The 22830-nt window shown below is 39.8% G+C and overlaps 1 protein-coding gene across 1 annotated transcript in view; it reads left to right on the forward strand.

The window, feature by feature from the left end:
• The first annotated feature begins 799 nt into the window (after nt 1-799).
• Nucleotides 800-22830, forward strand: part of LOC114031883 (GRB2-associated and regulator of MAPK protein 1) — a 205018-nt gene continuing 182987 nt past the window's right edge. Inside the window, exon 1 of the mRNA XM_027847075.1 lies at nt 800-1024. Within this exon, the coding sequence (XP_027702876.1) occupies nt 904-1024 (121 nt within the window). The 5' untranslated portion in view covers nt 800-903. The remainder of the gene's footprint in view (nt 1025-22830) is intronic.

The raw sequence follows: 22830 nt of genomic DNA on the forward strand, positions 1-22830 counted from the left end.
TTTCGCGTTTCTCCAGTACAGTCTGTAAAATACTTCTACACAGCCAAGGATAGAAATCAAATCAGCTCCTTCCCTTCCAGGCTTGTGTGACTCCTGCAGGGAGCCGGAGTGGTCAGAGGGTGGAGCGAGAGCTAAAGACTTTGCACAGAGCGCCCATGTTAGTGTATCCCCGGGAAGGGAAAGCCAGGAAAGCACCAGGGAGGGAGGAGAGAGTCAGATGGAGCCCGCCGGGAGCTCCGGCTCTGCCGCAGGGCGGGAGCAGCTGGAGGAGGAGGAGGAGAAGAAGGAGGAGGAAGAGGAGGAGGAGGCGGTGTTTCCGGGAGCTGCGCAGGCGTTGCTCGCACCTTGTTGATTAGTCAGTGCTGGGAGCGCTGCTATGGCGTTTCTCAGACCAGCGGCTCCTCCTCACACACTAGAAGCAGAGGGAAGGAGGAGAAAGAGGAGGAGGAGGAGGAGGAGAGCAGCGGGCAGCCGCCGCAGCTGCAATCGGGGGGCTGGAGGAGGAGGAGCTGCAATAGGAATAGCAGCAGCAAAACTATCACCACCGCCAGCCCCGGCAGCAACAGCAGGCACCGCCGCCACGGTTTCTCCTTAGAGTTCCTTCTCTGTAAGGGAACCCGGGGCGTCTCAACCATGTCCCGCAGCTGCAGCTGCAACAGCAGCAGAAGCAGCCGCAGCAGCAGCAGCGGCTGAGCCGGGAGCAAAGCTCTCTCCCCCCTCTCCAACCCCCCCAACCCCCAGCCCTGCTGCACCCAGCAATCTGGGAGACCTGTCGGTCCTCCCGCTTCAGCCCACCACCCCCACCGCACCCCACCCCCGGGAGCCCGAGGAGGCAGAGGACAAGGAGGTGGTGGTAGTGGCCTGGAAAGGGAGGGGGGGTGTGTGAAGAAGGAGGCGAGGAAGATGGACCCAGTCCCCTCGCAGGGCTACAGTCTGAAGGATGTGAAGTGGAGTTCGGGCGCCGTTCCGCTGGACTTGCTGGTCAGCACTTACCGGCTGCCCCAGATCGCCCGGCTGGACAGCGGTAAGTGAAGCCCCGGGGTCGGACCGCCACTGTACCCGGCCCAGCCCCCGCTGCTGGCCCCCCGCACCCCCTCTCCAGCTGCAGTGAATTGGGGGGCGGGAGGGAGAGTGGGGAGTTGTTGCAAACCGCAATCTACGTGTGTGTACGTATGTGTGTGTGTGTGTGTGTGTGTGTGTGTGTGTGTGTGAGTGTGTGTCTGTGTAGCCGAGGGTGGGACGGACTGGCCGGAGAGCAAAAGGACTTCCAGACAGCCCGCACTGTAGTTGAGAGGGGAGCGACACTAGCTAGTGCCCTGAACTTGGAGCCGCCTGTGCTGGAAGTCATATCGTTTTCAGGGACGCTTTAAAAAGGGACCCCCCCCAAAAAAACCCAAAACAAAACTGGTTCATCCTTAGGGGGCAGATGGTCATCTTGAAAGCAAAGTGGCCCTCCCTATCTGTCTGCCTCAGTTACTGAAGCTGGGAAAACCCAAAGAGGTGCATATCTCAAGAAACTTTCTAAAAGAAGTAATTTTCCAATTGCAGGGAAGCATACAGCCCTGGGTGACATCGTTATTTGGGCTCAGCTTTTGGCAGGACTCAGTAGCAGGTTTAGGTGGAAAGTCTCCTGAGTGACCAATGAAATGAATCGAGTATTTGGCATCCCTTTTAAAACATTTTATTACTGTATGTCTGCATTCTTTACCTGAATTGAAAGTACTTTGGGGCTGAATGTAGAAAACATTGAGTGTAGTCAATTATTAGCTCTGATTATTTCCAGCATGGGGAAGAAAAATAAAAATAAAAACTTAAACCACAAAAAAATATGTATGGAACTTGAGCTCCGAACTTGAAACTCCAGGTCATTCTTTAAAACAAGACTTATTTGTTCTGCCTTTGTGACATCTGCAGACAAGTAACAATTCACACCTTCCAGTAATGGTTTTCCTTTTAAGAGCTGGAGTGAATTAGAAGGTGTAAATTCAGATAAGCTTTTTGGTCCTTGTGTGTGATGTGTTTTCAAGAGAAGCTGGACTGAATTTGAGAGGTTTATGCCATTGCAGACTGCAGAGCCCCGCTGCTGTTGTTCTGAGGCTACCTGAAACACCTGAGGTCCAGGCAGCCAGGGTAGTATTCTGGTCACTACATCAAGGCCACGTCAAAAGGAACACCAAACAAAGCTATTTCATTTCAAGTCAGAGGGGCTTGGGTTGCTCCTCTTTGTTTTCAGGAGCAATAGGCATACACAACTGTGTGTAACATGAGATTTATAAATCACCAAAGGAATTTTTATTCTCATTGTTCTTATCTCTGCCTCAGAACTTGAGGTCAGCATGTGGGGAACAACTTAAAAAGCAGGAAAGTTTCTAGGAGCTAGGGAAAATCTTGGAACAACATTCTTATTTGAGGACCATTAGACTTGAAAGGTAAATAATGTTGGATTTTTTTTTTTCTTAATAGCTCTTGGCTTCACTGGGAGAGAGTATAGTTGCAGACATGAGTGCAAGCACTACAGGTGCTTTGGTGAGACATTTCTCACCAGAGTTGGTGGGAAAAGACTAGAATATAAATACACTGTAGAAATTAATCTAATTTGATTCCCCCTTGACTACCACAATATGGTGTTTGCAACCCTCTCTGGCCCAATTTCTTGCTGTTCTGGGGTTCTTATGAACTGATTTCTCTTTAAAAGGCAAAGGGCATTGAATTAGCTGGAGCAAAGTTCCCACAAAGACTTCAAGGTGGAATTAAATAAATTTACAATTAGAAATCAGTTTGTGACTTACCTTATGTGCCACTTTTCTTTCTTCACCTGCCATTGTAGGTCTGAATCAGAAATTCACCCCTTTCTCCTTTATTTCGCAGCAGTAAAGGGTAGAATTTTTTTAGTTATAGATTTTTTTTAAACATTACTTTCTTCAAAATCACCCATTATTTTTCACTTGCACACCCTGGTCTTTGGAGGACAGTAGTTGTGGATATCTGTTGTTATAATCGTACCACTTGAAGCATCTGAAGCTGCCCCTGCCATAGCACTTGGGAAGATGCAAAGTTTGTTTATTCATGGGATTGTTCCTTGGTTCAGATGGTAGTACTGAATCATTTACTAATTAGGTTTCCCAATTTACTACCTCCCTTCTCCACCCAAACTTTCTTGCCCCCAAGCTTTACTGTATGTAGTTGGTATATTTCTCTCCATAAAGTGTAGGCCATTGTGATACCTAAGTAATAAATTTTGGGTAGAACTTTAGATAAGTCAGTCAGTCTCAGTTCCAGCATTGTTTTGTTTTGTTTTGTTTTACTTGGTCAGCAAGCATTTATTAAGCACCTACTATGCTGTAGTAGTCCTGGAGAAGGAAATGGCAAACCACCCTAGTGTCTTTGCCCAAAAAAAAAAAAACCCCAAATGGGGTCACGAAGAATTGGACACTGCCACAAAATGACCAAACATGTTTCAGACACTGTGTTAGGCACTGAATAGATTTTTTAGGCATCTATCACAGCAATGTTGAGCATCTATCTATTTATCAACTTAAGTAAACCTTTATTAAGCTCCTGAACAGGTACTGAGGGAGATGCAAAATTAGATAAGACGTGATCATTGGAGGACGTAGTCTAGGGAGATAAAACACCTTACAGACAGCTATAATAATGTCACAGTTCCCATCCATCATTATGCAGAATTAATGAAACCTCACATTCCTGTGCATGTATTTAATAATTTCTAGCATGTGCTTGTGTAAAGTATGTTTCTTTGTCAGTTGTAGTTAACTTTCCTAATCATGTTTTTGTTTTGCTTTTTAAAAGAAGGGGAGAAGAGGTTGAGAAATATGCCCTTGTTTGACTCATCACTGGTGGTCTTACATTGCTAGTGGCAAGGGCCTAAACTCTTAAGTAATCCTTGAAGAGAGTTGGATACCATATCACTTCTGATCTTGGGCAAAAGGCTTGTTACTCTTCACCTACTGTTCTAAATAGCAACATCCTATCTTTCCAACCTAGTTCATGGTACTTGGAATCAGGAGAGTCTAATTTTTGTAAAAAACATGTGCATGCAATGAAATGCTTGCCTCATAAGTTCTTACACTACTGTCTGTCTTCAAAACTTGTTGGGGAGCAGGGTGGGAGAACTTTAGCAAGTTGCAGAAAGGATGAGTTGGCAATTTTTTGCTAGCATTTTTGCACTGTGTCTACTGTGTGGGTGCTACTTTTGAAATTGTAGGCATGTCTGGATAAGAAAATTATGAAGGTATATGAAACATCCACTCACACTGCTTTGCCATTTTTTTTTTTAACACAAGTTGCAGAATCCAAACTTTGCTAGGCAGTTGGATGGACAGTCTTTAGAACTGATCCATCAGTACCTAAATCTTGGACAGAGTAATGTGGATAGACAGTGACCTGGACCCAAAATGAAATAGGAGGAGAGAGGGCTGGATTGCTTGCAGTGATACTCATGGTAACTTTTTAATGAGCTTGAAGTTCTTCCTGAAGCAAAGGCCCATCCCTTTGACCTTCTTAACATTCTTCCAAGCATGCTATATAGCTGTGGACCATAGAATACTCCAATTTCTGAGGAAACAAAATTGCATGTTACCCAAAAGGTAGAGTCCTTCAGGAGAAGTAGCATAATGGATTTTGTCAGGGAGATGTGTGACCTTAGAAGAAGGAGCGTTGATTGGATGCTGAAGGCCAGTAGTAACCAATGGAAGGTCCCCATATGATAGCCCTGCAGTCTCAAGGGACCTAGAGCAAGAGTTTCTAACATGGAGTTTGTGAACTTGCTTTAAAATTGTTTTGATAATTGTTTTTGAATATAATTGGTTTCCTTTGTAATCCTATTTATTTTATGCATTTAAAAACTTTATTCTGAGAAGTCCATAGAGGGAAGGGAATAAGCATGTGTATAGCATCCACTGTGTTCCAGGCACTGTGCTAAGCACTTTTACAAATATTATTTCACTGATCCTCACAACAACTCTTCAAGGTAAGTGCTATTATTTAGATTTTACCTTTGAGGAAACTGAGGCAGACAGAGGTTAAGTGACTTCACACAACTATTAAGTATCTGAGGCTAGATTCCCTGTGGATTTATTTGAGGCCTTCTGTTCTTTCTGAATTCTTTTATTTGATTATATTTACTCCTGTGGTTTTAGTTATTACCTCTGTTTCTATTCAGAGGTTTCTCCAACCTGTTTCTCTCTGGTTGTCCAATTGTTTCAGTCATGTCTGACTCTGTGACCCCATTTGGGATTTTCTTGGCAAAGATACTGGGGTGGTTTTCCATTTCCTTCCCCAGTTCATTTTACAGATGAGGAAACTAAGGCAAACAGAACTAAGTAACTTGCTCAGCATTACACAGCTACTAAGTGTCTGAGGCCAGATTTGAACTCATGAAGATGATTCTTCCTGACTCAAGATTTCTTTTCTATTTCCCAAACTATCCTTAGAACTGTCTTTGCTTTTGTAATTGTTTGCTGAATATAGCCTCTTGGATATCCTGTTAGCACCTTAGAATTAACCTTCCTGTACTGAATTCACCATCTTTCTCTTAAAATCTACTCTTCTCCCGATTGATCCTCTAACTTCTCACTTTATGTTAATGGGTCTCCCATTCTGCCGTTTGCTCAGGCCCATGACTTGGGAGTCATTTTTTCCCCTTTCTCTGTAACTCCATGCAGTCAGTCAGTTGCAAAATCCTTCCTCAGTCTCCATCTAGCCCCCCTTTTCCTTTTCTTCTGGGTGCTGTAGTCAGACCATCGTGTTGTTACCTAGTCTCTTTTAATAGATTCCTAACTGGTCACCTTGCTTCTAGTCTATCATCACTCTAACCCCTTCTATTCATTATTACTTTAACAATCTTCCCAAACACTCCTCAAAATTTTTTCAGTGCCTACTGAATAATATATAAATTCCTGATTGGGCATATGAGGCCTTCCACAATCTGCCTTCAGCCTGGCCCTTCAGCCTTATTTTATTACACGTTATCTGCCACACAATTCCACAGCATCTCGGTCTAGGGCAGGCTGCCCCTGAACAAGAAACATCTGCAGAATCCTGAACAAGTGGTCACGTAGCCTTTTCTTGAAGACCTCTAAGAAGGACAACACACATCTTCTCAGTTGGCTTATTTTAATTTTTGGTTGATCAATTAGGAAGGTTTTCTTTAGTTTCAAACCCATTGCTTCTGGTTCTGCCCTCTGCGGCCAGGCAGAACCAACCCAATCCCATTTCAGCTTCCACCCAATCTACATTGCAACCAAACTGGATTACTCTTCTTTGTGCTTTGCTTATACCATCTCCTATACTTAGAATTGATTTACCACGCCACCCTACTTCCCCACATCCCTTCCTTCAAGGCCTTATGCTACCTCTTTTTTTTGGGGGGTAAAGCATTTGGGGTTAAGTGACTTGCCCAGAGTCACACAGCTAGTGAGTGTTATGTGTCTGAGGCCATATTTGAACTCAAGTCCTCCTGAGTCCAGGGCCGGTGCTCTATCCACTGCGCCACCTAGCTGCCTCCATGCTACTTCTTCATGAAGCTTACTATGGAGTGAGTGATCTCACTTCTCAGATTTTGGCACAGCAGTTTTTGATCCTTCTTTTGTGCTTCTATCTTGCTCTTTGTATCATGGTTGTTTATCTACTTGATTCCCATCTGCCCCATTAGATTATAGGTTCTCTGAGACCAGCCCAAGCTTTATCTATCATTGCATTCTCAGGGTCCAAGATCCTGGACCTTGCATGTGATTAGCACATAATAAATATTTGTTTATTTGAAAGAGTACTGTATTTGGAGTCCCAGTTCAGTTATACCACCTCTGTGACTTTGAGCAAGGTCACTTAACTCCTTTTACTTCAATTTCCTGATTTTAATCTAAGGAAGGTAGACCCAATGATTTCTAATATTTCACAATCTTATGGACTAATTCTGTGTTATATAATAAAAGCCATAGATAAAGGTTCAGGACAAGAAGAGGAAAGGGGAGTTCAAGTTTAACCCCTCCCCTACTCCCTATTTTATATATGTCTCCCTGAAAATTGAGTACGTGAGGAATTTGCAATTTTTATTTCTGGAGGGAACTCCCTACCTCGAAACCTCAGGCCCTTTCCATGAAAGACTCTTTTTTGTGCAGTGAGAGCTGTGCAGAAAACTTGGTTTAAAGTAGAGGTCTCAAATATGTGACCCTGCCTAGAGTATGCCTGAGCATAGACGGCTCTTGCTTTACATAAATTTGGATTATGCATGTTCGACAGTACTTAATTCTGAAAGGAATCCTCATTCCAAAAACACACCTATGTTAACTCTGCTGTACAATACTGTGTGATCTCTCTCTGCTCCACCACTCAACTCTGTGTTCCATGGCCTCCCATGACCTCCCCACCAAAAAAAAAGATTCTACTTGAACCTCTTAAGGTTTAGGCAAAGGGCAGCTAGGTGGTGCAGTGGATAGCGCTCTGGCCTTGGAGTCAGGAGGACCTGAGTTCAAATGTGACCTCAGACGCTTGACACTTACTAGCTGTGTGACCCTGGGCAAGTCACTTAACCCTGATTGCCTCACCAAAAAGCAAAACAAAACAAAGCAAAACAAAAAAACCTTCCAAGTGAAAGCAAAAGACTGGGTTGCACACTGCTGTTGCTGCCTTTGGGGGCTTGGCTTGAGACCAGACAAGACCATTGCTCTGACTATCTGTGGGTTGGGCTCCCTGTCTGCCCACCCTTGGATACCACCTGTCTTATCCCAGCCCTGCTGTGTAGTCTGTTCTCTCCTGTCTAGGCCATGAAAGCTGGCCAGGGCCCCAGGTGTTCCAACTCCTGCTCTCCCTTCCCTATGTCGCACTTTGTCTCCCTGCCTCCCTCCCTTCACCATATCCAAGGGGAAATTCTCATACAGTAAAAATTGCTTTATATAGAGGTCTGAGTTCACTTAATATAAAACAAGAACTGTCTGTTTTTCATGAATCAGATTATTTAACAAAGTATTTAACAGAGAAATAAATAACAAAATAAATAAAAATATCATAAGACATAGATAGTATTATGTTTTAAAACTGAGTCATTGTGCAGCCCGCTGGGATCCATTATGTGTGGATTAGTGGTCTCTTTTCTATTTGAATTTAACACTACTGGTCTAGAGCAGCTGATAAAAGGTAAATGACACCATTTGCTCTAAATAGAAGCAAGAGCATATATTGGTAACAATGGCAACTATCCTGATCAGTAGGGGAGATTTCTCCTTTGGTTACAGCTATAAGAACATCAATAATGTTCTTTTTTTCCCCCATTCATCTTGATAGTTACCTGCTAGTAGCTGAGGGAGAAGGAAAGAGTTTTCTAGTTAGGTTCAGTAATTCCCCGCTTCCAAATTGTTTTGATTAAAGTTGGAAAGGTGACCTTTCCTAAATTGATCTGGTCTCAGAATGCTTTGGGACTTCCAGTGTAATAATGGAACCCAGAGGCAGTGCTAGTCTGAGGGTACAGAATATCCTTGAACTGTTCAAAGGGGAATAGATTGCCTTGGGAAATAATAAGTTTCCTTTTTGAGGTATGATGTCCAAAAGGATGAAGGTGATGATCCTGTTGAACTCTGTCCTGGTCAGACTTCATGTGTAGAAACTAATTACTTCTGGGTACCATGTTTCCAGAAGGACATAGATGAGCAGGAAGTTATCCAAAAAAAGACAATCTGTGCCACTTGAGTGACAGCTAAGGATGGTTTGCCTGGAAAAGAGAAGACTGAGGGGATGGCATATGATAATGGCCTTCAACATTGGAAGCTCTATCTAATGGAATTAGATTTGTTCTAACAGCAATGGGTACAAGTAGCTAGGTAGCAGATTTTGAGGGAAAACCTCCTCTCTAAGCTACCACAAAGTGGAATGTTTTGCTAGATTAAATAGTGGGTTTCTTTTTATAGAAGTCTTAAAGCACTGGCCAGATGACCATTTTTGGGGGATTTTTGAGAAGTGATTCTTATTTAGACACAAGTTGGATTAGTTGGTTTCTGAGGTCCCTTCTAACTTTGAGAGCCTTTGATAAAGGAGGGGTGAGATGGCTTAAGGCAATTTGGAAGCAAAATTTAATTAAAGTTCTTTTTCATACTGATGATTGCTACATGTGTTATTTTATAATTTCAAATTTAATATTATGGGATGATGCCTTTTAAGTACAAATAGTTTCTCTTGGATCACTATTCCCATTACATAGAGCAACAGTGCTCAGTGAACGTTTTCAGAAAGACTGGTGTTAAGGAAATCTCAGTCTTGCTTCTGAATCACCTGTCTATACCCCTATAACTTTGGGGGAGTTGTGTGAGTACCAGCTCTTGTCTTGTGCTTCAGTGTTTTACTTGACATTGTGTAAGGGCAGAATTGAATTCTTCAGATTGTCCACTAGATGAATGGGAACCTTAAACAGAAAAATGATCATATACTACAGTAATGATTAGAAAAATTACAGCATTTCATATTTTTCGAAGCAATGCTATAGTATCTCATTTGAAACCCCCTCTCCCCTCCCTCACAACTTTAACATGTCACAACACACTTGGGAGGCAGATAGGGGGAATATTATCACCTCTATTTTACATGTAAGGAAATAGACACCAAAATGAGTGACTTTGGGCCAATATCCTTTCTAATACACCTATGTAGGGGTTATGCAGGACTGGTGGCAAGGTCTATATCAGAGAGTGTTAGAAACTGCTTCATGATATAAATAAAATTGGGCTAAGGAGAGTGGGAAGCAAGAGTAAGAATTTAGAGTAAGATGTGAATCCAAGATAACTTTGAAAGAGTAGGATGAATGATAACTTTAATTGCAGGTATAGCAGCATCAGAATTAAGCTCAATGTCTTATATCACATTGAGTGTGTTATGAATGGTCAGTAAATCCCAGATGTTGAAAGTCAGTCCCTTTCACTTGAAAGTACTAAAATGATTTTTTTTTTCTTGCTTTTGGTGAGGCCGTCAGGGTTAAATGACTTGTGCAGGGTCACGCAACTAGTAAGTGTCAAGTGTCTGAGGTCGGATTTGAACTTGGGTACTCCTGACTCCAAGGCCAGAGCTCTATGCACTGAGCCACCTAGCTGCCCCTGAAAAGATTTTTCAGATGGGTTTCTGCCTTCCATCTCAGAACCTTTCATTTTTTGACTTGTTATGTTGTGTGATACTAACTTGGCTAAGCCCCAGTTACAGCAGAGGAGTACAGGGTGTAAATCAGTAGAAGTGGAAGAGAACAGTAATAAATGGTAAGGCCAAAAAGACTTGGGAAACCCTCCTTGGATGCCCATTCTGTACAGACACAATTTCAGAATTGAAGCATTTAAATGAAATAAATTACCCAAATTAGTTACTTTAGAAGGTACTCAGTTTATCTTCCTTTAAAAAAAAGTGGACAAACTCAGTTTCATTTACTATATATTTTTTGAAGGAGTAGGTGTTGTAAACTATTCTTATCCCTATTTGGTATTTCTCTCGAAATAGAGATGGTTGCTATGTCTGTTTGCAAATTCACTTACTTTATTTTCTCCTCTTCAAACTATTTATATGACATTGTCAGATTAATCTTTCTAAAGCACAGCCATATGTTTACTCCCCTGCTCAAAAGCTCTTAGTGGCTACCAGTTAAATCCAAACTACCACCCATGGCATTCAAGCTCTCCTTAGCCTGGCTCCAAATGACTCCTCTGTACATGCTCTTTGTCCTAGGAAGATTGGACTCTAACTTTTCCCTGAGTGGGCCCTGTGGTTTCTTCTTTAAGTCATCATTATTATATTTGTGTAGCCTTTCTATAAATTATCACATTTGCTTTTCATGACAACCCTGTGAAAGAAATGGTGCCAGGGTATTAAAAATAAAGTGTATGTGTATTTAGCATTTCCAGGTTTGCTATGTACTCTACATGGATCATCTTATTTGATCTATTTTTACTATTAATCCAAGGATGTGACTGACTCATGCATAAAGCAAAAAGCTAGCTGTGTGTTTGACTGCAAATCATTTATTTGCTCATTGTCTTTCACTTTGAGAACAAAAATTTTACTTTGAAGCAAAGCCTCCTATCATTAGTTTCTCCTATCATTAATTCCAGTGGTAAGGACTTGTTTGTAAAAAAGTATAACTGCTTATATTATTCAGTGACCCATCTTTCTAGGCTGTCTTCCCTGACTTGAAATCTTGTTCTCTGTTTTATTCCCAGACAGTAGGTTACCTTTATGCCAGTGAATGAATGTTCCATAGTGGTGAATGAAGAAATCAGAACACTTAAGTCTCTTTCCAGCTCTTCTGCTGACTCATTCCCTACAATTAAGGGCGTTCTGATTCTGTTAATTCCCCGTTCAGGAGAAGAATTTAAATGCTCCTTGTTGAGCAGTGGAGACTTAATGAATGTTTGTTAAACACTTTTGAGATCTTGATTAAAAAATGCAATATTGAATTCTTTGTAGCTATGAAGATATTTATCATTAAAGATGCTACTTAGCTTGTAAAGTCAGCATGTTTGGTTGAAAGCTTAAAGGAGAATATTATCATCTGCTAGCTGTGTTTACGTATGTATTCTTGTAAAGTTTTAATATAGCTCATATTCTACATTTTTGCCCCATGGGGAAAAATTCATTTGGCCAATTTGTTGTATTTCTTAAGATGATTTTCGAAGTACCTATTCTAGTTTCAGTGTTTAAAATGAGAACATACCATTGACAGCTGCTACTTCTATCTAGAAACTCATTCTGAAAAAAAGATATAGTTGAAAGAGGGCAAAAACTTGCCGTTTTATGCAGTTGTTTTGTATCTAGCTGTTGCCAGTGTGGGTGACTGGGAATCATTGGGAGGAGTGAGTTAATCAGGGAAAGGTAATTAAAATGCCTGATGAAGCCTGTTTGATTAACTCTTGGGTTGTCTTCCACAAATGGATCTGTAGCTCATGGTTACTATTTTGATAAATCAACAAGTATTTATTAATTGCCTACTATGTGCCAGACATTCTTCTAGATATTGGGAATACAAAAACAGAAGTGAAACAGGCTATACTCTTGTTCTGTTTTTTTGCTTTTTTGGTGAGGCAATTGGGGTTAAGTGACATGCCCAGGATCACAAAACTAGTGTCAAGTGTCTGAGGTCAGATTTGAACTCAGGTCCTCCTGACTCCAAGGCCAGAGCTCTATTCACAGTGCCATCTAGCTGACCCTACAGGTTATACTCTTAAGGGGCTTATGTAGATATAAATATATAGAAGATAAAAGCCAAGAGAGGTTAGGGGTGAGAAAGCACAGGTAATACTACTAGGTGGAAAAAAATCAGGAAAACCTTAATGCAGAAAGAAGACTAGTGCTTGATCTGAGTTTTGAGGGAATCTAGAGATTCTTAGAGGCAGAGATAAGGAGGGAATGCCTTCCCTGTGTGGAAAACAGCCTGGGATAAGGGAAGTAGAGTGTTTTATAGAAGTAGCATTAAGAATGCCCGTGTAGCTGAATAGTATAATGCATATAGGGCAAGTAAAGTATGATAAGGGTAAATTGGAGTCAGGTTGTGAAGGACTTTCCCAACAGGAGTTTATGTTTGGTCTTAAATCAGGGATTCCTAACCTGGAGTCCATTAATTTGTGGCTTTTAAAAAATTTGGTAACTATTGAAATATAATTGCTTTTCTTCGTCATCCTGTACATTTAATTTAATACATTTAAAAAATGATTTTGAGAAGAGATCCATAGATGTTACCAGATTGCCAAAGGGGGTCTGTGACACAAAAAATATTAAGAACCATTCCTCTTTATGGGTAAGAGAGAAGGTATTTGTTTTGGGTTGGTAAACTGACTGGGCACACAATATAGGCAATAATTATCAACGCTATTCAATTGTACAAATTCAGTATTTGTAACATTGAAATATTTGATTTGGCCAATGGGAATATTCCACTTTGACATTTTTTGCTCATCCATCCCTGCCCTGACTGGTCCATATTGATTGGCTAGAAGTTAAGATAGTCAATTGACTAGTGTTGCTCTAGTAAGAAATTTCTACCAGGGCAAGTTGACCCATGTCAAGAAATGGGTAATTGACCATGCTTGAAAGGAATCATTGGTAATTGCAGTGGTCTCTAGGAGACCTGTAAAACTTAGCTCCACAGCACCATTTTGCCAGCAATCACTTTCATGTTGAAACCCCACCAGTCTGAATCTGACTGGACTTTTAGAGATAGGCAAGGTAGATTCCAGGATGACTTTGAAGGGGTTTTCAGTTAAAGTCTGTCTTTGAAAGAGATGCCATCAGTCTGGATATGGTTCTCACATTTTTTTTTTGGTCCCTAACAAATGCTTTTGGGTCTGTTCATTACCTTTGAGTATCAGAAATCTGAATGAGTTAAAAAAAAAAAACAACTGAGGCACTTCTCGATTTTCTTTAAATACCTACTCTGGCCAAGGTACTGTGCCAAGTATTGGAAATAAAGCAGTCTCTGCACTGAAAGAGCTTGTATTTTCCTTTGGGATGCAACATAAACTCAAGTAAGTTAATATAAAGTTAAATATAAGTTGATGTAAAATAATTTAAGGAGAGAGAAAAAAGCACTAACAATTAAGGGAATTGGAGAAATCTTCATAACAAGAGTTGGTAACTCAGATAAAGCAGTTGGAGTCATTGTTGATATTGGATAGAGTGGCTTTAAGTAGAGTGGTTGGGTCAAAGCCAGATTGTAAGGTGGATAGGAAGTAAATCCTCACTTTCTTCAACTATAAAATGGGAATAATAATAGGACCTACTTCTTAGGGTTATAGTGAAAATTAAATGGATGATATTTGTAAAACACTTAGCACAGGGTCTGGCACATAGTAGGTGCATAATTAATTGACTAAGGAAGTGTAGATGACTCTAGAATACAGGGCAGAGGACATTGTATTTTAAAGAACTTGATTCAAGTTAGATAAAATTAAGACTGTGGCCAGAAATTCTCCACCTTTGAGAATTAAATGGATACATACCTCATTGTAAATTTATGAATGCTTTAGTACTTAATGCTGTTGAAAAGCTTTTATTGTTTTTGCTTGGGTTTCATGTAAAATGCCCAAGTGCCATATTTCTGGTAGTTCAGGTGTTGGGCAAAAGAAGCCACTTTTCCTATTGTAACTCCTTTCTTCTTTGTTAGGAATGAGTCATAAATACTGAGGACTTAAGACTTGAAACTTTAAAATCTGTGCTACTGGTGTTGAAACATAATTGAAGTTTGCAGATAATAATAATAGCTATGGTTCCTATTAGCACTTAAAGGCTTGCAAAGCACGTTACGTATATCAACTCATTCATCCTCACAACAACCCTGGGCCCTATTTCCCCATTTGACATATGGGGAAACTGAGGCAGACTAATGGTTAAATGACTTTCCCATTTCACACCACTAGTAAGTATCTGAGGTCAGATTTGAACTCAGGTCTTCCTGATTCCAGGCCAGGCATTCTAACCCCTGTACCACTGCACTGCTTTAAGATATCCGATCTTTCACTTTGTTTTTGACAACAAATATTTTTTATTCTTTAAAAAAAAGTTTCTTTAAAAATTAAATTATCAATTTATTTAAAATATTAAAATTATATATAAATATATAAAATATAATAAAAATATTATAAAATTTAAAATTTAAAAATTCTTTACAAAAAATTTTATTCTTTAAAAAAAAAGTCAATTGATGTCCTCCTGATTTCAGGTCTAGTGCCTAGCTACTACATCATCTACCCTTCTCAGATAAGCCCTGCCCCCCTCCCCCCCATCCCTACCCTATTTGATCTGCCCCAGAGCAATAAACCAGTTATCTTGACATTATTTTCTTTTAATTTATTTTATCCAGCTTCTGGTGAAGGAATTAAAAATTACTGAAATGGCCCCTAAAATAGTTAAATAGAGCTAAAGAAGAGAACAAAGGGTCAGAATAATTAACTAGTGAGTAGACAAGTTGCTGCTATACCATCAGCCAGTTTGGGGTCTGAGATAGCTATAAATAGTTAAGCTTATCAGGATTTGAGTTGCCTGTATAGTTGGAACTAAAGTTCAAGACTATATTCAGAAACCCTTTTTATTTTTAGAGCTCATTGTACTCCGAAGAAGCAGCCTTGAACTTATTTTAAAGTACATTAAAACAGTATGAGATGCTTTCATTTCTTCTTTCCTTATCCCAGTTTAAAACAGTTTGTGTAAGTGCATTGTGGAGCATCTCTATTTTGTGATAGATTCTAAGCTAAACTTCTTGCTGCTAGGACTGGAAGACAAGAGGATGAGAAAAGTAAGTGCAGTATGTGATTTATTTAGCTTTTCACAGCAGAGGGGGGAAAACAACCTGATGTTGTACTTGGATTTTAGGGTCTGCCTTGGGGTTATATCTAAGAACACAGCCAGTGAATAAGATGTGAAAGCCATCTTATTTTGCAGTGGAGAAGTGTATCTTGCTAATAGAGACTTACTCTATGTAGAGACACTCCCCCATAACTGTAGGAGGCCTGAGAAATTTGCTTTTCTAAAGAAACTTTTAATTCATTTTAAAGCTAGTGCTACCCTAGGGTGTCTGTGAAAATGATAGTAACTTCTAAAATGCCTTCTGGAATCATAGTCCAGATGCCTTGGCAACAAGTTTCCCCAAGGGAAGAGTTTGTTTTAAAATGATACTGTGTTGAACTGGCATGTGTCTGAGTGTGTTTAGAATTGGAAAAAAAAAAACATTTGCAGGTTAATTTAAATGCCTTGTAGCCGTATACTACTTAATAGTCACAGTAGACTTATTTTTTCCTCTATTATCCCATGTATTATATACTTTAAATGTAATATTCTCATTAAAAAAATCTTTCTTCCTTTTAGACTTGGAATTTTAGGCTTACAGCATTTGAGAGATCCTCTGGTCCAACCTTTGTTGTTCTGTCGCTTTAGTCATGTCTGACTCTTTGTGACTCCATTTGGGGTTTTCTTGGCAAAGATACTGGAGTGGTATCTTCTCAAGCTCATTTTACAGATGAGGACACTGAAGCAAACAGGGTTAAGTGACTTACCCAGGGTCACACACCTAGTGTCTGAGGCTAGATTTGAACTCAGGTCTTCCTGACTCCAAGCTCAGTGCTTTATCTACCATGCTATCTAGGTTGGAGGCATCATAGAGTAGTATAAAGACCACCAGTCTTAGGATCATAAAACTTGGAATCAAGTCATAGCCAAAACTTCCGAAATATACATGATGCTGAACAAATCACTTAACCCTCTTGGAGTCTCAGTTTCCTAGTTTCCTTAATTGTAAAATGGAAATGGTAATAACTGTGTAGTCAACCAGTCAGTTGACTAGCATTTATTAAATGCCTACTGTATGCCTGGCACAGTGCTAAGTTCTAGTGATACAACTAAAAGCAAAAACTGCTCCTGATCTCATGGAATTCACAGCTTAACAGGGGAGATAATATGCTGACAATTATATAAAAATAAGATATGTACAGAATAAATTGAGGTTAATCTTAGTGGGAAATTAAGGAGGATTGGGAAGGCATCTTGCAGATGGTAGGACTTTATCTCAGGTGGAAGGAAGGCAGAGAAGCCCAGAGGGGAGATGAGAAGGAATAGCATTCCAGGCATAGGGGACAACCAGGGAAATTGCCTGGAGCCAAGAGATGGGAGTGTCTGTTTCAAGGAACTGCTAGGAGGCCACTCTTAGATCTCAGCGCATGTTGAGGGGTGTGAATTATAAGAAGGCTGAGAAGTTATGAAGAGGCTATGTTATAAAGGAATCTGAAAGCCAAATGGAATTTTATAATTGATCTTGGAAGTAATAAGGAGTCACTGGAGTTATCTGTGTGTGTGTTGTGTGGTGTGTGTGTGTTTGGCGAAGCAGTCAGGGTTAAGTGACTTGCCCAGGATCATACCCTAGTTAAGTGTGAAGTGTCTGAGGCTGGATTTGAACTCAGGTCCTCCTGATTCCAGGGCTGGTGCTGTCTCCATTGTGCCACCTAGCTGCCCTTAAGATGACTTGCAAGGTCCATCCAAAATTTTTTTTTTTTTTGGTGAGGCAGTCAGCGTTAACTGACTTGCCCAGGGTTACATGGCTAATAAGTGTCAAGTATCTAAGGCCAGATTTCTGTGTGTGTGTGTGTGTGTGTGTGTGTGTGTGTGTGTAGTGTTAATCTAGACTTGATGAACCCTCTTGTTTTATAGGTGGGGTAACTGAGCCCCAAAGTCACATAGATAGTAAGGGAGTTGGAGTTTGAACCTAGTCATTTGATCCTAACTCTTGAGTTCTTTTAATTAATTTTAGTAAAGTGCTTTCTAAGTTGTGATGGTTCAAATAAGTGTGTTCTGTTGTTCTGTTCTTATGATGAGAAACTTGTGGCCCAAAGATTAATATCAATATCTTATTTCCCTTGAAGCAAATTTTAGCAAAGTCATGTGTATGAAGAACAGCTGAAAGAAATATTGATAATTAGCCTGAAGAAAATATGTGAGGAATGTGCAATACCCACCTTCAAATACTTGAAGGTAGAAATCACATTGAAAAAGTATTAGATTTATTCTGTGTAACTTTAAATGGCAGATGTTGGGCCTGTGGGTAGGCATTCAGGTGAGAGGGTTGGCCCAATTGAAGGAAGATGTTCCTAACAGAGTTGTTGGCCAGTGAAATAGTCTGCTTTGTGAGTTAGTCAGCCCTCCATCACTCAAGAGTTTGGGTAGGGTTCAGACGATCATCTGCAAGGGATGGTGTAGAGGAAATTCCCGTAAAGGGGTGATAGTCTAGATTAGATGAAGACACATAGATTTAGAACTGGAGGTGATTTAAAAGACCATCTAATCTCATTTTAAAGATAAGGAAACTGAGGCTCAGGAGGTCAATTGCCCAGGGTTGCACATAATCTTTAAAGGTGTCTAATCTAGCTCAAATTCTGTTGTTAATCCTAGACTCCAAATCCTAGGCCTATAACTAGATAGTAATTTTAAGGTTCTTTAAGATTCAGTTATTTACACTTTCTACATGGAGGTAATATCCTGCTTAAGTCAGAAGTCCATTTACTTAAATCATTTTATTATCAACGCATTTTATTAATATTCTACTGTATTGAATACCATTAAAAAGATAAGATGTCTATTACGTTGCTGTGATCAAAATAGTTGCAGCCATTGTGTTTACATACATATAATAAATCATCATAATAGCTAACTTGGACTAGAGAGGGTGCTTTATATATGTAGCTTTATATATGTTATCTCATTTGATCCTCACAACAATCCTGGGAGGTAGGCCCTGTTATCTTCCTCATTTTACAGATGGGAGGAAAATTGAGGAAGACGGTGGTTATGTGAGTTGCCCAAGGTCACATAAGTTAAGGATCTGAGGCCAGATTTTGATTCTGGTCTTCCCGACTCCAGGCCTAGTGCCCTAGTAACTACATCACTTACATATCTCAGATAAGCTTCCCCTCCTCCTCTCCCCTGCCAAATTTGATCAGCCCCACAGCAGTAAAAGTGTTGGGAAGTGTGTCCAACACCCTTCACTGTGCCATTTGGCCGACAAGACCAGCATATATAGCTTTTAAAAATGGAGAAGTTGCAGCATAATGTTCTGTATGCAAATGATACAATACAGGCCATTGATGAGCCAGCAGCAGCTCAGCATGCTAGTGGTATTTCCTGCACACGTGCCATAAGATGATCCTGTTAGTGTCAGTTTTGATCACTGGCTAATAACACTAACCAGAGCTGGGTTTTAAAATTTCTCTAATTATGGATAAAGCTTCTCCATCAATGTCTTGAAAATGAAATTCCTTCACTTATTTGCCTAATGAAATTACAGGAAGCAGGGTCAAGGTAGAATTGCATGAGAATTGGAACCAGAGACTAAGAGCAAATATGAACCAGACAACTGGAGAATTTTAGAACTGGAAGGGGGAGTGAGAGGTTGTCTGGTAATAATCTTGTTTCAGGAAAATTCTTGTGAATTATAAAACACTATATCAATATGAGATATTATGCTAGTTTCAGATCTACACATATTTATCATGTACCTACTTAATACTAGGAGAAAAATGTAAAGTCAAAAAAAAAAAACAATATTTACCTTCAGAAACTTACTTGAGGGGGCACATAGCCAGACAACAGAGAATTCTAGGCAGGGTACTCAAGGAATCTTTGATCAGGGAGAAAACACTTGAATCTAGAGGGGACAGGAAAGGCTACTCAGGGGAGAGTTGGCACCTTAGCTAAGCCTTGAAGGAAGGTAAGGATCAGGAAGAGTGGAGATGACGGTGTACATTCCAGAGTTTGTACTGAGTGAGTGATGGTATAGAAAATGGCACATTGGGTTTGGGTACTACACTTTGCCTGGAACATGGAGTATGTGAATAAAGAAGGATTATGGAATAAGGGCCAGATAGAGAATAAGGAGTTCATATTTTATCCTAGAGGTCAGAGTGAGCCACAGGAGGTTTTTGACTGGGGTGTGACGTGGTTAGATCCGCACCATTCAAAGGTTATTTTGACAGCTGTATAAATAAGATGGCCCCTGTGTGTCTCAGGAGGTAGTGTGTCAGGTCTGGAGTCAGGAAGATTCATCTTCTGAAGTTTACATCAGGCCTCAGATACTTACTAGCTGTGTAACCCTAGGCAAGTCATTTAATTTTGTTTGCCTCAGTTTCTTTGCCTGTAAAATGAGCAAAACACTCCAGTATCTTCGCCACGAAAACCCCAAATGGGGCCACAAAGAGTCAGACATGACTGAACATCAACTATAAACAAGATGGTTTGACCAGGGAAGAGATGAGAATGGGAGACCAATGAGGAGGTTGTAATGGGGCCTTGTTTTCCTTCACCTGTGTCTATGCAGGTGGAACAAAGGGGACAAGTCTGAAAAACATGGTGGAGCTAAAATTTCTAGAACTTGGAAGCTAATTAGATGTGTTTATTGAGGGAGAGGGGAAAGTCAAAGGTGTTTGTGAACCTGGCTGCACAGGAGGATGATGGTGCTCCCATCAGAAAAAAGAAGTTGAGAGGAGAGATGGCTTTAAGACAGTTTTATACATGTTTGTTCAAGGGCTAGTTCAACATCCCAGACGGAGATGGCCAACAGATAGTTAGAGATACGAGACTTCTGTTCAAGTGGGATTATTTTAGGGTTTATAGATGTAGACCTTTGCATAGAGATGATGATTGAACCCTTAGAAGCAGAAGCCCATAGATGTTGTGACTTTTCTCAAATCATGTGGATGGTCACTAGAATTTAGCTCTCCTGAATTCCAATCCAGTGCTGTTTTCATTTACACCTTCAGATATGAGGACACACAGCTGATCCCATTTGATAGTTGGAGCAGATTGTGCCAGTTGGATACAATTGGAGCAAAAAGATGCCATCTTTCTCTTCCTTTTACTTCAAATTATAAGCTATATACATATACATATATATATGTACACACACACATGTGAGAGAGTTGTTTTTGTTTTTGTTTTGTTTTGTTTTGTTTTGTTTTCTAAGAACAGCATTTGAAGAGTATTCTGGCTAATGATCTACCTTTGCAGTGTTGAATGGCATTCACATTATGCCGAAAGCTACAATTACTGTGGTATTTCTACTCACATGGTTTCATAAAAGTACAAGTTTCCTAGACCAGCTACACACTACTGTTCCATTATTCCTTTCTCTTAATTGAATTACCTTGAACGTTGTGCTCCTCTTGTGGTGAAATGCTATTTAGAGCGTTACTAATTATGAACAACAGGCATGTTGCCTAACTGGCACATCTCTTGACACAAATCTGTCACTTGAAAATGTGATTTGTTAACATAACTGCTGATTTATACAGTAGTAATATGTATTTTGTATTAGGAATAGGAATGTTGTCAATCTACTGCATATTATTTTTCATTTGGTCCAGACTTTAATTGTATTGATACAGAAAGTTCCTCTGTGTAGAAACTCCCCCTGAGTGCAGGTGCGCAACTGTTCTTTCTACACGGTGTCTTAATGAGTTGTCCATATCATGGAGTTGTTAAATGATTTACCTAGAATTATACAGGCAGTATGTGTGAGGGATAGGACTTAAGATCATAAATCTGGAGTTGGAATGTCTCAGAGGCCATTTCATGCAGCCCCTTAAATTTATAGATATGGAAACAAAGACCCAGGAAGGTTGTGGCTTGTCCAAAGTAAATAGGTTGTTGTTGGGTTGTGTTGGACTCTTCATGACCCCACTTGAGGTTTTCTTGGCAAAGATACTGGAGTGGTTTGCTATTTCCTGCTCCAGCTCATTTTACAGATGAGGAAACTGAGGCAAACAAGGTTAAGTGACTTGCCCAGGGTTACATAGTAAGTTAGTGTCTGAGACTCGATTTGAACCCAGTTCTGGTGCTCTAGCACTGCACCACTTACCTGCCAGTTATATGGGTAGTAGGTGTCAAAGGTAAGATTGGAACTAAGGTCTTCTGAGTCCAGAGGCAGTGCTTTTTCCGCTGTACCACAAAACTAGATTGTCTTGGATCTGAGACTGGCTCTCTATCCATTATTCCACACTTCTCTTGTTGAGGTTAACACTCTCCATGGTTTCTCATGAAACCAACCTATTTTGATTTTGGGAACAGTTAGCTAGCTTAGTTTTTACTGTAAAGATTTTTGTAATGAAAAGAGCACTAAATTTGAAGTCAGAGGACCTGGGTTCAAATTTGTGTCCTGCAGTTTACTGCTAGTTGTGTGTAGTAGAGTCTAGATCTCCTCATTTAATAATATGAGAAGGGTGTGTGTGATGCTTTCTAAGTCCCTTTCAGCTTTTAAGTCTCTGATTCTCTAAACTATTTTTAGGTGGGAGAAAAGAAATAGTTTTTGGTGGTCGCCACATTTTGTTAATAGTCTATCATTTTGATTTCTATAAAACAGCATGACATCTTTACAAATAGACTTTGGTTATATCAACTTTGAATCTCTAACTTCAGCTAGACTTCATAGTCATCTTTCACCAGTGACGTTAGGAAAATAACTTTTAATTTGGGTCTAGAAAACCCATTTTAGACCCTAGTTACTTCCATTTGACTACATACTATTTATGAATAAGAGCTTGCTAAACAATTTTAATAGTATATATAAGATCCCAAACAAGATTACAAGAGGAGAGTTTGCCTTACTTATGCACTTCAGAAACATCATCCATTTATAAATAATTCTCACAAAAAAAGAGTCCTCATAACTTCACTAAGTAATTCATTGACTTATGTTAGTCCTTGAAAATGGTAATTTTTTTTCTTTTTAAGAAAATTTCATTATTCAGACTTTTTACTAATTCATGCTGATCATCCCACTTTGGCTTTATTAGTTGGATCCAATTCTACTCTAGCTCAAAATTCAGATCTTTTTACAAAGATATATTACTTTGTATGATTGTAAATAATCTATGATAGAACCGATGTTCAGATTTTACATACCCACTGAGAACTTGAAAGAGTTCCTTTTATAAAGCAAATAAAATAAATTAGGAATTATTTATAAATCTGGAATGCCACCTACTCCATTTACTTAAAATGGAGGATAACTTTATTTCACTGTCTAAAACATTCTCCCTTCCTTCCCCAACAGTCCTTTTTTCACTAGTGCTATGGGAAGATGATTTAAAAACTAATATTTTATGCATTATGAAAATGTACTTCCCTGGTGGCTTATCTTACAAATTGCATGTGAAGATGTCTTTCTGTTTGCCATTGTATTTCATCAATAAAGCTGGGATTTTTAAAGCTTCCTAGTAAGAATGAATGAATTCAGTTTTTCATCTGGAGAAAAGCACACATTTTAAAGTAGCCAGTTCAGTTTTGTACTGCGTATTTTCATTGGGCTGGAGCCAA

This window comes from Vombatus ursinus, unplaced genomic scaffold, assembly GCF_900497805.2.
Source record: "Vombatus ursinus unplaced genomic scaffold, bare-nosed wombat genome assembly UNPS02015255.1, whole genome shotgun sequence".
Lineage (NCBI taxonomy): Eukaryota > Metazoa > Chordata > Mammalia > Diprotodontia > Vombatidae > Vombatus > Vombatus ursinus.